This window comes from Siphateles boraxobius, unplaced genomic scaffold (assembly GCF_051911475.1).
Source record: "Siphateles boraxobius isolate OS27281-9 unplaced genomic scaffold, OSU_SipBor_1 61, whole genome shotgun sequence".
NCBI classification, from domain to species: Eukaryota; Metazoa; Chordata; class Actinopteri; order Cypriniformes; family Leuciscidae; genus Siphateles; species Siphateles boraxobius.
The window spans coordinates 1,920,584-1,933,980 of NW_027509188.1; the positions used below are offsets into that span (position 1 = coordinate 1,920,584).

At 37.6% G+C, this 13,397-nt stretch overlaps 1 protein-coding gene and 2 long non-coding RNA genes across 3 annotated transcripts; 2 read left to right on the forward strand and 1 right to left on the reverse strand.

The window, feature by feature from the left end:
• The first annotated feature begins 2,293 nt into the window (after window positions 1-2,293).
• LOC143718481 (uncharacterized) lies at window positions 2,294-3,304 on the forward strand. The gene is made up of 3 exons (XR_013196393.1): window positions 2,294-2,432; window positions 2,736-2,771; window positions 3,102-3,304. It is a non-coding gene; the product is annotated as an uncharacterized LOC143718481 (long non-coding RNA).
• A 1,440-nt stretch (window positions 3,305-4,744) lies between these two features.
• Window positions 4,745-6,571, forward strand: LOC143718482 (uncharacterized). The gene is made up of 3 exons (XM_077209542.1): window positions 4,745-4,957; window positions 5,449-5,578; window positions 5,701-6,571. Exons 1-3 carry the CDS (start codon window positions 4,764-4,766, stop codon window positions 6,355-6,357), a joined length of 981 nt encoding a protein of 326 aa, XP_077065657.1. The 5' UTR covers window positions 4,745-4,763; the 3' UTR covers window positions 6,358-6,571.
• An 874-nt stretch (window positions 6,572-7,445) lies between these two features.
• LOC143718483 (uncharacterized) lies at window positions 7,446-8,069 on the reverse strand. The gene is made up of 3 exons (XR_013196394.1): window positions 7,923-8,069; window positions 7,765-7,841; window positions 7,446-7,682 (listed from the first exon to the last, which is right to left on the reverse strand). It is a non-coding gene; the product is annotated as an uncharacterized LOC143718483 (long non-coding RNA).
• Between the last annotated feature and the right edge of the window lie 5,328 nt (window positions 8,070-13,397).

Sequence of the window (13,397 nt, forward strand, 5' to 3'; positions counted from 1 at the left end):
TGGTGAGCAGAAAATAATTATTTTAAAACATTAAAAAATCTCACCGTTCTAATAATTTTGGCCTCCATGTATGTATATATATATATATATATATAATGTATATATATATAAGTTGTTCGACCTTATTTGTTTTCACTTTAAAAAATAATTAAAAGGATATCCCACCTTCCTTTTATGGCGGAAGTTGCTTTCATCTATCACAACAAATTCCGTTCTTCCCCCCATGTGTTGTCCTGTCTTCCTTTTGAACTTCTTCAAGGCTTTCCTGCAGACTAATCTCAGTTTACAGGTCATTTTAGTAAGGGTGGCGGAGCTTCCAGCAATGCCATCCTGGACCATGTCGACCTGCAGCAAACGTAATCCTTGACAGAATCTGTCAGCAATAGTGAAATATTTGTGTGAAAAAAAAGAGATTAATGTTTTAACTTTAAAAGGCAAAAATAGGTTATTCAGCATGTTGTTACACCTACCTATATATAAAAGTCATCCAATTTTGTAAACTCAACTTGGTCTTGTCAAAAATTGATTCTGATATGCATGATTTTGTCACTTTTTCATTGTGTGCTCCTCGTTTGCATACCCTTAAAATACAAAAGTACAGTAACACTTAGCATTTAGATTTAAATTAGGCTACCAACCTGACAAAAAAGGATCTTAAGGATCTATATTTACCATAGGTATCCATCTTTGTTGTGTGTCTTCCTCAATTTCATATTTCGTTTACATTGTCTGCATTTCTTTGTAGAATCCATTAGCTTGTTTTTTTGAAAAGCCATTTAGTTAACTTTCTGTTTCCTTTTATGTCCTTGTGCTGACAGAGCGATACAATCTTTCTTGAAAGTCCCATTGTTGGACTATAGCTACTCTCAGTCCTTATACATAACGACGTAACCTTGAAGGCGCATTTTCCCACGTGATTATCCGTGAAAAAAAAATCTGTTGTATGTCATCTGTCGTAATGTACACTTATTGATACAAAAGTTTTTTTTTTTTTTTACATCTTAAAACGGTCAGGAAGCATATTAAATAATTGAACTGAAAAATATTTAATTAGTCCTTAATAAGTAAATAAATATGTAAGTAATTCAAATTTGACCGGATGTGCCTACTAACCAACCACAATCGAGTGTTCTGTCTTGTTTAAGCAAAAACATAAAGATGGATTTTATAACTGGTAATAAAAACAAGGGAAAATCTAAAAATATAATTAAAATGTTAAAAGATTTGAGAATGAGTGGTGTAAGGCCAGTGATTAATTTTATAACATATTGGGACAACGTAACTGAAGGGGAGGAATCACTTACGGCGGTCGAGTTCATCTGTTGGGACGGAAATTGATTTTTATTTACAAGACGTTGGATCAACGGCGACCTGATTCGGCAGAAAGTTCAGCAGGAGAAGGCATGGCTGATCGAAGAATTCCACGTAAAAGGGTACCACCCAATCGCCTAGTAGAGGAAAATGATGATGATACTGCCGGTAATTTATGTATTTGAAGTTCTATGGATATTATCATACGATTAGCAGCACATGCGTGTAGTAACAGTTAGGCCTAATTAGCAAATGCTCGTTGACAAGGTCGGTCAAATAGTAATTGGCGAGGCAATTTAAAGTTTATTAGCAAAACTGGGTCAATATTTCATTCAGCAATATACAAATTCGTTATTTAAGAAATCAAGGAAAGGTCTGAATTGCACATTTGATTTTATTCTCCTCTAAACCCAAAAACCATACTGTTTGCAACAACTTGAGGGTGAGTAAATGATGACAGAATTTTCATTTTTGGGTGGAGTATCCCTTTAATATGGCGAGATCTCGTGGCATGAGATCTCGTCACACCCCCAATATTTATTGTTTCTACATTAACCCTACATTAAAAAGACACGGAATTTTCCGGGTTTTATGAAAAAACGCTTCCACGCCAAACACGGAATTTTCCGGGTATCCGTTTTTTAGGTGGTATACGGTAAGGAAGACCAGTGCGCATGTTTTGAAAGAGTACGCAACTTTTTGATCAAAGAAACAGACTGCGATCGTCTCTAACGTGAATGAGTGGAGTAGTGAGAATGTAGGTCAAAATATCAGACAGACAAATGCAGAGGTATAGCTACGGCTGATCACGTACTGGAGGTGTTGATGGACTCGGAGTCCGATCACTCATTATTTGATCATTCTGGATCTGATCGGGATGAAGTCAGTGAGAGAGATGCAGATGTTGTCTCAGAAAGTTCTAGTCATGGACGTGACGCAGATAGATTATTCACCCGCATAGACTGTAAAAAAAAAGACCCGTCGATCTGGACGAAGACAAAGTTCACCTGTGTGTCGAAGATTGGACAGTGACAATTCAGACTGTGATACTTCGGACAGTGAGTGGACGCATTCAAGGCCAAGATCTCATTCGTTGTTCCAAGGTGCCAGAACGCATAGAGGTGAGACAAGATAAGAAAATATTTGAGAAAGTGTTCTATCTTTATGGGATAATAATAATAATAATAATAATAATAATAATAATAATAATAATAATAATTATATATATATATATACTATAATTTTTGTGTGTGAGTGTGCAGGCATTTATGTGTGGCTGTGTGCATAAATATGAGCGTGTAATGGCCAAATTGTTTCTCTCTTTGTGCACATTTGACACATTGTAATATGTATTTATATATATGTGTGTGTATCTAGGTCTGTTTATTAAAAGTAATTCAAATTATTCATATCATTATTCACAGGTAGAACACAGCGAGGCAGAGGCAGAACGCATAGAGGTAAGACAAGATAAGAACATATCTGAGAAAGTGTTAAATCTTTATGGGATATATATATATTTGCACTATATAAACACTATATTTGTGTATATATATATATATATATATATATACACTATATTTGTATGTATATATATATATATATAAACTACAATATTTGTGTATATATAGTGCATGCATTTATGTGTGGCTGTCTGTAAATATGAGCGTGTAATGGCCAAATTGTTTCTCTCTTTGTGCACATTTACCACCTTGTAATATGTATTTATATATGTGTGTGTATGTCTGTTTATTGAAAGTAATTCCAATTATTCATATAATTATTTACAGGTAGAACACAGCGAGGAAGAGGCCGGATGCGTCAAGTACATCAACATGGTGGCACTGTAGGGGTTGCGGAAGGAGACCTCGTTCTACTGCAAAAGTTGTGGTGTCCCCTTACATCCTGGGAAATGTTACTCTGTGTACCACTCAAAAGCAAATTATAGTGCCTAAATTGGATATATTTTACATTTATTTATATTTTAAATTTCTTTTGGTTTTATATACGAAGGAAACGACATCTGAATGTATTCCGCTTGAAAATGCACTTATTTGATAAAAAGGCCTTTTTCTCAGCTTTTTGTCCAAAATGTTGTGTTTTTGACAAAACCTACCTCTGTTCAAGTGGCAATAAAAAAATAAAAAAATGAAGATAAAAAAAAAAAAATTGTTTAAAAGTAGAGGCTCAGATCTTTATTTTGATATATAGCATCTTCATATATTCATGGAAGAAAATATTCTGCAGGCCATTAAATTTGAGCAAAAATCGTAAAAAAACCCTGGCGGTGACTGGAAACTTTTTTTAAAAACGCTGGCGGGGAAAGAGTTAATGGGATCTCCTTAATCAAAGCTTTCATATTCTTTAATTTTGTTTTTTTGTTTTTTATTAAACAAAAATACATTTCCTGTAATTCCTTCTAAATACATTACTGTATTACCATATTCTTGACTTAATTAATTATGCATCATGCATTATCTCACACCTTGGCAATAGCATCGCCATTGGCAAGTAAATGTTCTAGTTTACTCACAGAGACTAATATAGATATAATATAGCTATTTAGATAGAGTGTTAAAGTGCAACAGTGTTTACAGTGTTTTTTATTATTATATATTCCATCAGGAGCATCAGCAACAGCACCAACTCAGCAGGTGTCCCTACAAAAAATGAAGGAAGAAAATGCTTTTTTAAAAGCTAAAATCAAGTTCCTTGAGGATAAATGCAAGGACATCGAAAGTGAGAGAGATTTCCTACGTAGCAGTCTGACCAATGGTAAATTGCTGAATCTCTAAAAGCAACTATACCTTACAACCTGTTTTAAGAACTAAGGGATTAAAGTTCTCCGTCGCTACGACGGATTTCCGTTAATGGGCTCTATGCACGGCGGTGCATGACCTATTTCCGGTGAAATCTAAGGATGCTGGAATACTTCCGCCGATCGTAGAGTGCTGCTATACCGAGAACTTATATGGGCTTCTATACTCTTTGGCTATACACTAAAGCAACGTTAGTCACAAAAACAGCAACCTCTCATTTTGTTTATGCTTATTTGCTTTATTTTAAATAAAAATAACTAATATATATATAATGACATCTAAACGTATGAAAGTATCGTTTCAAAGACGGGAGGACAGCACCTCTAGCCACCACTGCTGTGTACAGCATCTGCTAAATATAACACATTTCTCAGTTTCCACACGTTTCCTAAAGACAAGGAAATACAGAAGAGATGTATAGTTAATATAAGACGAGACCATTTTACAGTTACAAACCAGACAAGAGTGTGTAGCCGACATTTCCAAAGTACAGACCTGATCGAGCCGCAAACGGCAACCGGACGCAGACGTCTGAAGAATGGAGCTGTCCCGATGCTTTTTCATTGGAACAACTTCAGTCTTCCAGCCCCACGGACTGGGGTTTGGGTTTGCATACCGAAGCCCCCTCTATGGATGTGGAATATTCGGACCACGACTACTGCTCCAGTGCTGAGCCCTGCTGCCCTGGATTTGTTCCTGGACCACACTGAAGATCAAAGTGCGGAAATAGCGAGGCTGCAAAAACGAATTGAGGAGATAACCCTCAGTAGCAGGTTCTGTTTGGAGCGGTTTGCTGCCTCCGATGATGACAGTAGGTTTTTCACAAGGTAAGCACACATTAATTTTCCTTCACCTAACCATATGTACTGCAGGAGTGACCAACAACAGTAATCTCATGCAATCCCTCTCTTGCCTATGGCAAGTCCCAAAGGACAGAATATGTTACACACCGATATGTGTATTATTCTGTAAACGCTGGCATTAGGATTTGTATTCCATCTCATAATATGTTGTTGTATTAATGGGAATTACATCAAGGATGCTAATAAATCTGCTTTTTAAAACGGTCTATGGGCACTTAACATACCATCAAATAAAATATGGGTTGAGAATAACACTATATTTGACGGTGTCCCTGTTAGTGTAATTTTATATTTAAGTACTGAGTAATATTAATGAAATAGATATACTTACTGTAGGGTTAGGTGCATGTAATTATGTCTAATTTATAGTTATCACTATAATAAATACATGCTAAATCTGTACATTTAGTAACACATTAAAGTAAGGAGTTACTTAAATACTGTATGTCCCACAGGTTTGCAACTCATGGCCACTTAATGGCCTTTTGGAGGCAGATAGAGCCAGCAACAGGCAAGATCGTGCGCGTGACAAGAGGACGGACTGCAGCCAAGACAGATGAGGTTCCTCACACTGCCAATGCAACGGTACATGTATTCTGAAACATTTAATATGATTAAGATATCTTTTTGTTTTACAATCAAACTTTCTGTGCCAGTTATGGTGTTTGTGTAATAGTAATAAATAAAATATATTTTCTTCATTTCAGTCTCTTCAACCCATGGATGAGTTTTTCCTTTTTATGACATATCTGTCATTGGGTCTGGTGCAGAAGGATCTGGCCCACAGATTCAGAATCCACCAATCAACTGTAAACCGCATAATCAACACATGGGCTAACTTTCTCTACACTGTGCTTGGAGCTGTGGGCATTTGGATGGATGAGGAGACTGTCAAAGCTCACATGCCAGATGTTTTACAGTCTTACTCTGATACACAAGTGATTTTGGATTGTACTGAACTGCGGTGCCAAACACCAAACTCTCTTCTCCTTCAGAGCGAGGTATTCTCTAACTACAAATCTCACTGCACTTTCAAAGGCTTGATTGGGATGGCCCCTCATGGTGCTATAACCTTTGTATCATCTCTCTATGAAGGAGCCATCAGTGATAGGGAGATACTTAAGCAGTCTGGTATTGTGTCTCTTCTAAAACCAACAATGGCTGTAATGGTGGATAAGGGTTTCCTTGGGGAAGACTGTGTGCCCTGCAAAGTCCACATACCGACCTTCCTGTCAAAGAGAGCACAACTGTCTGGGCCAGAGGTCAGGAAAACACAGTCTATTGCAAGACTCAGAGTCCATGTTGAGCGACTCATTCGAAGGGTGAAGGAGCACAAGATATTCAGTACAGTAATGCCTCTTTGACTCACAGGAAGCATCAATCAGCTTTACACAGCAGCCTGTCTCTTTGTTAAATACCAAAACGGGCCCTTAGTTAAAGCCTGGGCAAGCGATTTCTAATGCTGAAGAAGCAAAATTAGACAGGCCGAAATGTAACGGAATATCTAAAAATGTTTTTTATTACTGTATAATGACCTGAAATAATAATTTTGGTTTTAACCTTAGAATGAGTCCTTATTCGCTGTACATAAATTTTAAATGAAATTGTCAAAAAATATATAATTGTGAAACAAATCTTTTAATCAGATGACATTACAAAATAAAATTACATGTTTGTAAAATCATGCATCAAGTCATTTCCTCAACACTCTTTAGTTACTTGTGCATAGAGAGGTATTTTGGCAGATATGTAAAAAAGAAAAACAAATCACACCTCTGTTTCAGGGAGCTTAACACAGAAGTGTCTCTGTAAATGCGCTGCACAAACATGTCATCATGGGCACAGACAACAAAGTCGCACCATTCCATACCTGTCATAAGCTACTGCCGCTGCACTTGCCAATAATAAGCATGGCTTTCCTTCAATGTATATGTTCCATGATCAACTCTGAGGTACCTGCAGTCAATGTAGCTTAGTGCCTTCGGACATTTCATCTCCACCAAGCCGAATGATGGTCTCTCAAGCGGGTCATATCCCAGCCCATCAGGTGACGCACCCAGCCAAGGAGCATCTGGATGAATTACCAGTCCACATTTCCTCAAGTTCAGGTTTTTAGAGTTGCATAGTCCTTTAAGGCATCTGCCTCCATATTCAGTCCCCTCTTCATGTGTGTTGTTTGTCGTGTCCCTCGGATGATCCTCTCAGCTAGGTTTTCTGCAGCATTTGGACCTCTAACATGGCTAACCTCCCTAAAATTTGAAGCAGTCACCCTCTCTTTCCTCAGTGAATGACACTCAGGTGCTGCACTCTGACACCTGGTTGCCTTTCAATGAGGTGTGACTGCAACAATGTCACAGATAGTGAGTGGAGATGCAGCTGTTCCTGGTTTGTTGGCACATATGTACAGTCGGTTGGCTTTAACTGGTAGCCCTCTGGTGGCACTTTTGGGAATGGGGGTGCATCCTTATGGGTGATAACACCATCAGGTGTAGGTGGTGGATGCTGATATGATAGGATACTGCCAGCTTGTACCTTACCGAAAATAGAGTCCACGAGTGGCTTGTCAGGTGAGATATGCATTGTGCAGATAAGGGGAAGAGATCCTGGTTTGAAGTCAGCATAGGCAGCTTTAGGGTCGAGTGTTGATGGATCTGGCAGCTCACCACTGTAGGCCTTGTAAAGTGCAGATCTGGAATAACATGATCAGGGAATAAATAAACATTTTTGCTACACAGTGTAGTATGGCATTCATGGTTACACTGACTGCATACCTGATTCAACTTGCTGAAGTAGCACCTGATTTGGGCTTCACTACCACCATGGTATCCACCGGTCCCGGCTTCACTCCCTATTTATTAGATGCCATCAAAACTATAGCAAAAGACTATAGCAAAACAAACATTGTGCCAGATATTTAGGTGATACAAACCATTGTTCGTGGTTTATGCCACTTCTGTTCTGTTTGGGTGCATGATAGGACAGGAGGCGCGACAGACATTCCACATTCATAGTAATGGGCTGTTTGGTAAAGCAAAGCAACCAAATGGTTTTACATCCCACTCCCAGCCACACAGGAGCAGGAGCTGTGAACCAGCACAACTGGCTCTGAATCACGTAATGTCATCTGAAATACACAAACAAAATGTGTTAAAAAAAAATCAAGTATAGTCATCAAGTATACCAGCTACTCAACAAAGTTGGAACCATGTGTCTATGCTGTGAACAAGTAAAGACAACAACAGTTTCAAGGTAGAACATGAGCAGTAGCTGAGTAATATGGCGTCAAATGGTGGACAAAACAGCGCAAGCGCATAAACACAGCGCGCAAGTGAATTGCAACAGTGTGAGAAAAAATGTAAACATGCAGAACTCTCAAATCCCAAACTGGAGCACAAAAAATATGATTGTGCGCACAAATTAACAAGTCGCAAGCAGAAATAAAAGCCGCGAGTCCTGACAGGTTCTACACGCTCGAGTTCTTATCTACACGCGCGCGCAGATTTGAACACACGCTCGAGTTCTTATCTACACGCGCGCGCAGATTTGAACACACGCTCGAGTTCTTTTCTACACGCGCGAGCAGATTTGAACACACGCTCGAGTTCTTATCTACACGCGCGAGCAGATTTGAACACACGCTCGAGTTCTTATCTACACGCGCGCGCAGATTTGAACACACGCTCGAGTTCTTTTCTACACGCGCGCGCAGATTTGAACACACGCTCGAGTTCTTTTCTACATGCGCAGCTGAAATCTTTACGCACACGAGTCAGTTTTAACACTGTAAGGGGCGGGGCTCAGACTTTCCTGTTAACAAATGCTATTGGCTGCTGGCCAAATCCTGTATTGATTGGCTGCATCTCTTCAAATCTCTCGTGATTGGCTGTTGTTGGGCGAGGACAGACAGAAAGCGGAATCGATGGGAATCGATGATGGCAGACAGTAAAGAGGTAAGTTAACGCTATGGGTTATGTCTAAATTCATATTTACTTTCTTTCTTGTAGATGTAAGATGTTTCGTGTATTTATTTCTATAAATCTGTCTTTGATAATAACTTAAAATAGGTGGAAATACAGAATTCAGCAAGGCGTTTACTGAACCTGTTAAGCGATACCCTGATGCAGGCCCATCTAACGTTAATGTTGAAGGGAGCGTTAGTGTTTCACAAAATGGTAAGTGTAAACAGCTATTACGTTATGTGTCAGATAGTTAAACAGCTTAGTGGCCATTCACTAGTCAAAAGCCTCCATATGAATTCATAATGTAGATGAAATGCAGGCACAGAGAGGAAGCCAGTCAGGCCCTGGGACTCTTGGGGCTGGGAAAGCACAGTGGGTGCAGCAGAATATGGCCAGGTTAGGAAATTAAAGGGTTAGTTCAGTTTTTCTCTAAAAGATCTCTTCTTAATTCATGTCTTGTGCATTTTTCACAGAGCATTTCCTGGGCTTTTTAAATCAAAAGTGGCTGGAAAACTGGCCAGAAAAAGAGGTCGAAAGTCAACTCCAGTGCAGTTCTTCCTTCTGGATAAAAAACCGGGATCGAACACCAAAAGAAAATGAAGATGCTATTCTCCTTCAGGCAGGATTGGGCCGAAGAACCATAAGTGTGCCTGAAGAAGCTGACCACTCAGAGGTAGGCCAACCCATCCACTTTCTTGCTTCACAACTGATAGGTGTAAGAAAAATATTTTAAACTATTAATATTTTAAATGTGCAAGAAGCACATCCTCTGTGCTGTTGTGTCACGAGACTCTGGTCTCACAAGTTTCACGCCATGCACTTCACCGATTTCAATGGTATTTAGTTTAACAAGTTTAAAATAGTTTATTAGTATTTATCTTACACACACTATCGTTTTGCTTCAGAAGACATTGATTCATCCACTGGGGTTGTATGAATTAGGGCTGCTCGATTATTGAAAAAATCATAATCACGATTATTTTGATCAGTATTGAAATCACGATTATGTAACACGCTTATTTCACATGAATTTGGGAACGTGTTGCAATTATTAAAAATACACGGTAACACTTTACAATAATGTTAATTAGTTAACATTAGTTAATATATTAACTAACAAACTAACAATGAGAAATTTACAGTATTTATTAATATTTTTTAATGTTAGTTAATAAAAATACAGCTGTTCATTGTTTGTTCATGTTAGTTCACAGTGCATTAACTAATGTTAACAAATACAACCTTTCATTTTGATAACGTATTCGTAAATGGTGAAATTAATATTAACTAAGATTAATAAATGTTGTAGAAGTATTGTTCATTATTAGTTCATGTTAACAAAGGAAGTTAACTAATGCTAATTAATGAACCTTATTGTAAAGTTTTAACAAAGACACCTTTCAACAATTCTTAAAAAAATCGAAATTTGAACATTGATTGTACTTTTTGAACCATTAAAATAAATAATATAACAGATAATACTTCAATGAGTGTTTTAATAATTCCCGCAGGTCTACCACTTATAATGCGGGAAATTCCCCCACAAACATTGATTCACTTTAGCATGTAGACGAGTAGCCTAAATGAATTCACACAGATTATAAAATCAAATCAATAATTAAAAAAAAAAAATTCCAAGACGCAATTTCACAAACCCCGTGAGTGTTCAGCGGTGCTGCGTCTTTGCTCTCTCTGTCTCTCAAAATGGGTTGGACAAGGTAAGCGTCGAAACTACACTTTTGCGTTTAGGAGTTGGGACATGACGGAATTGTCACTTGCACAATCGGGCCAGCATTGCATCGTAACTAAAGTTGATCATTTTCACTTCTTTTTAAAGGAACACTCCGACTTTTTGGGACTTTAGCCTATTCACCTTATCCCCCAGAGTTAGATAAGTCCATACATACCTTTTTCATCTCCGTGCGTGCTATAAGTCTGTTTGACGAGCATACTAATCCAAATAAGTGACAAAATAACGCAAACATTTTCCTATAAACATGTTGTGATTTGAATAGACACGCCGTGGTGAGGAGCAGAGAGTTCGTTCAGAGTTTTTTGACAGAAGAAACAACGGTACGTCTCAGGTGCTGTGGTTATCACTCCACCCAAGTAGCAGTGCTTCGCCTTAGTTCCCAGTATTTATACTGTTAAAATAAATCTGTGTCTCATGTGACTTTGTTTTTTGTACACTCTGTGACTATACAAATCACAACATGTTTATAGGAAAATGTTTGCGTTATTTTGTCACTTATTTGGATTAGTATGCTAGCTGCAACCATTTACATCCAGTCTTTTTTGCTAAGCTATTAATAATAATAAAGTTATATGAAATTATATACAAATTTAAATGGTGGCTGTCATAAAAAACTTTCCAGATTTATTCAAACAAGCATTAAATATTGATGAACATTAAAAAGTATAATGAAATATGTAATATGGTGCATATATTTAACAAAATGCTCCTCTCTAGAATTATTTTTTCTAACTGACTAACAAGTTTATGGTCACTTGATATGGTTTTCTGAGGCAAATTTGACGTTACATGACATTGTTTACTAACGTCTTTCCACGGTTGAAAAACTGATTGAGCGATTCCATGTGACATGATATGGACTTCGATAAGTTATACTCTATTTTTTAAGACACTTTCAGACGCTCATTCATGTTTATTTCGCGCTGTAACTGGTATTAAAGGCGTAAGAGAAGATCATGTGCTGCTGCTTCTCTTAAGCTGAGCTCAGAGCTGCGCCAGAGCGATCTAAAGCCACAGTGCCTAAATCAGGGTGTCCGCGGGGTCTTAAAAAGTATTAAAAGTTGATAAATCTATTTAGAGAAAATTAAGGCCCTTAAAAAGTATTAAAAAGTCTTAAATGCCATTTTCCAAGGTATTAAATTTTGTATCATCTTTTCGTTATGTATATTTGTCCATAAAGTATAAAGTTTGCCTGAATTTAAACATTGCGTCGGCGAATAGTGGGGTTCTGTGTAGTTTATGGAATCCTGCTAGATATGACGTCATATGTTACCGCGCTTCATGACTGACTGCTGCGTGATAGCGCATATGTCCCGTACGCGCGGTTGTTAAACAACATCGTTGACTAATAGGGAAATTAAATATACGCAACAAGCTTAAGTTGCATCTTAAGGTTTCCTTTCAGTTGAAAACATTAAACAATATGTGTAAACAAAAATTGTAAAGAAGCATTTAAGATCAATCAGTACGAAAGGGAAAAAACGCTAATAAAACGGACCGTTCCACTTATCGCACAGAACGAGGGTATACAGGTCCTTCTCAAAAAATTAGCATATTGTGATAAAGTTCATTATTTTCCATAATGTAATGATAAAAATTAAACTTTCATATATTTTAGATTCATTGCACACCAACTGAAATATTTCAGGTCTTTTATTGTTTTAATACTGATGATTTTGGCATACAGCTCATGAAAACCGATATTGCGATTTATTGGATGAGATGCACGCTACAATGTTCCAGTCATTCATCAACTGAAAACAGGATGACTGATCGATTCTTGGGATTTAAGAATCGATATAGTTTCGTAAAAATGAGAATCGATTAATATCGAGAAATCAATTTTTTTTACCCAGCCCTAAAATGTTCCGCCATTGTATAAAATAGCTTTTTGATGCATCACTTTTTGATAAAATACAAGTTTCTCTCCTCAACTCTTTAGGTTGATGCCGAATTCCTAGAGCTTGCCCTGGCTCCCATATTCAGCGAGGAAGGATCTCTCCGGTGCCACAGAGAGTGCCGCATTATTAACTTCTTACAGGACTTTATACAAAAGTTGGAGGATGATGGTGAGTTGAGTAACATTTCTTAACAAATTGAGTCATTTCTCATTTCTATTACTGAAATGTTTTTTTTTAGAAGAACTTGCCACTGCAGAGAAAGAGGAGGGCGTTGGAAACATCAGTCAAAATTCCACCACCGTAAGCAGCTTCTTCCAGTGGCTAACGGGACAAGCACACATCCCACTGATTGCTGCACAAAGAGAAGCCTTCAAAATCCGCATTGAGTTTGACCATGATTGTGACGTCCGTTATGGCCATCATAGCACATGCTACCCTGTCGTAAATGCTTGTGCTGTCTGCATTACATTCCCGACAAAACACCTTGGCACATATCAGGAGTTTCAAAATATCCTTTCAGAAGCAATAAATAATAGCCAAGAGTTTGGTCGCCACTAAGTACAAAGAACAAGAATATGAGGTCACATATTTCATTACCTTTTTATATTAAATGGTTGTTGTTGTCAATAATTTGGATACATAGTAGTAAAAGCTGTAACAGGTTTTAAGATTGTTATGACAGCATTTAAGATTTAATTTAGCTTACTGAATTGTTATGATGACATTTATGAAATAATCAATTTGCAAGTACAATTTTGAAAAGTTATTGATAGACATTTCATTTTGTGTCA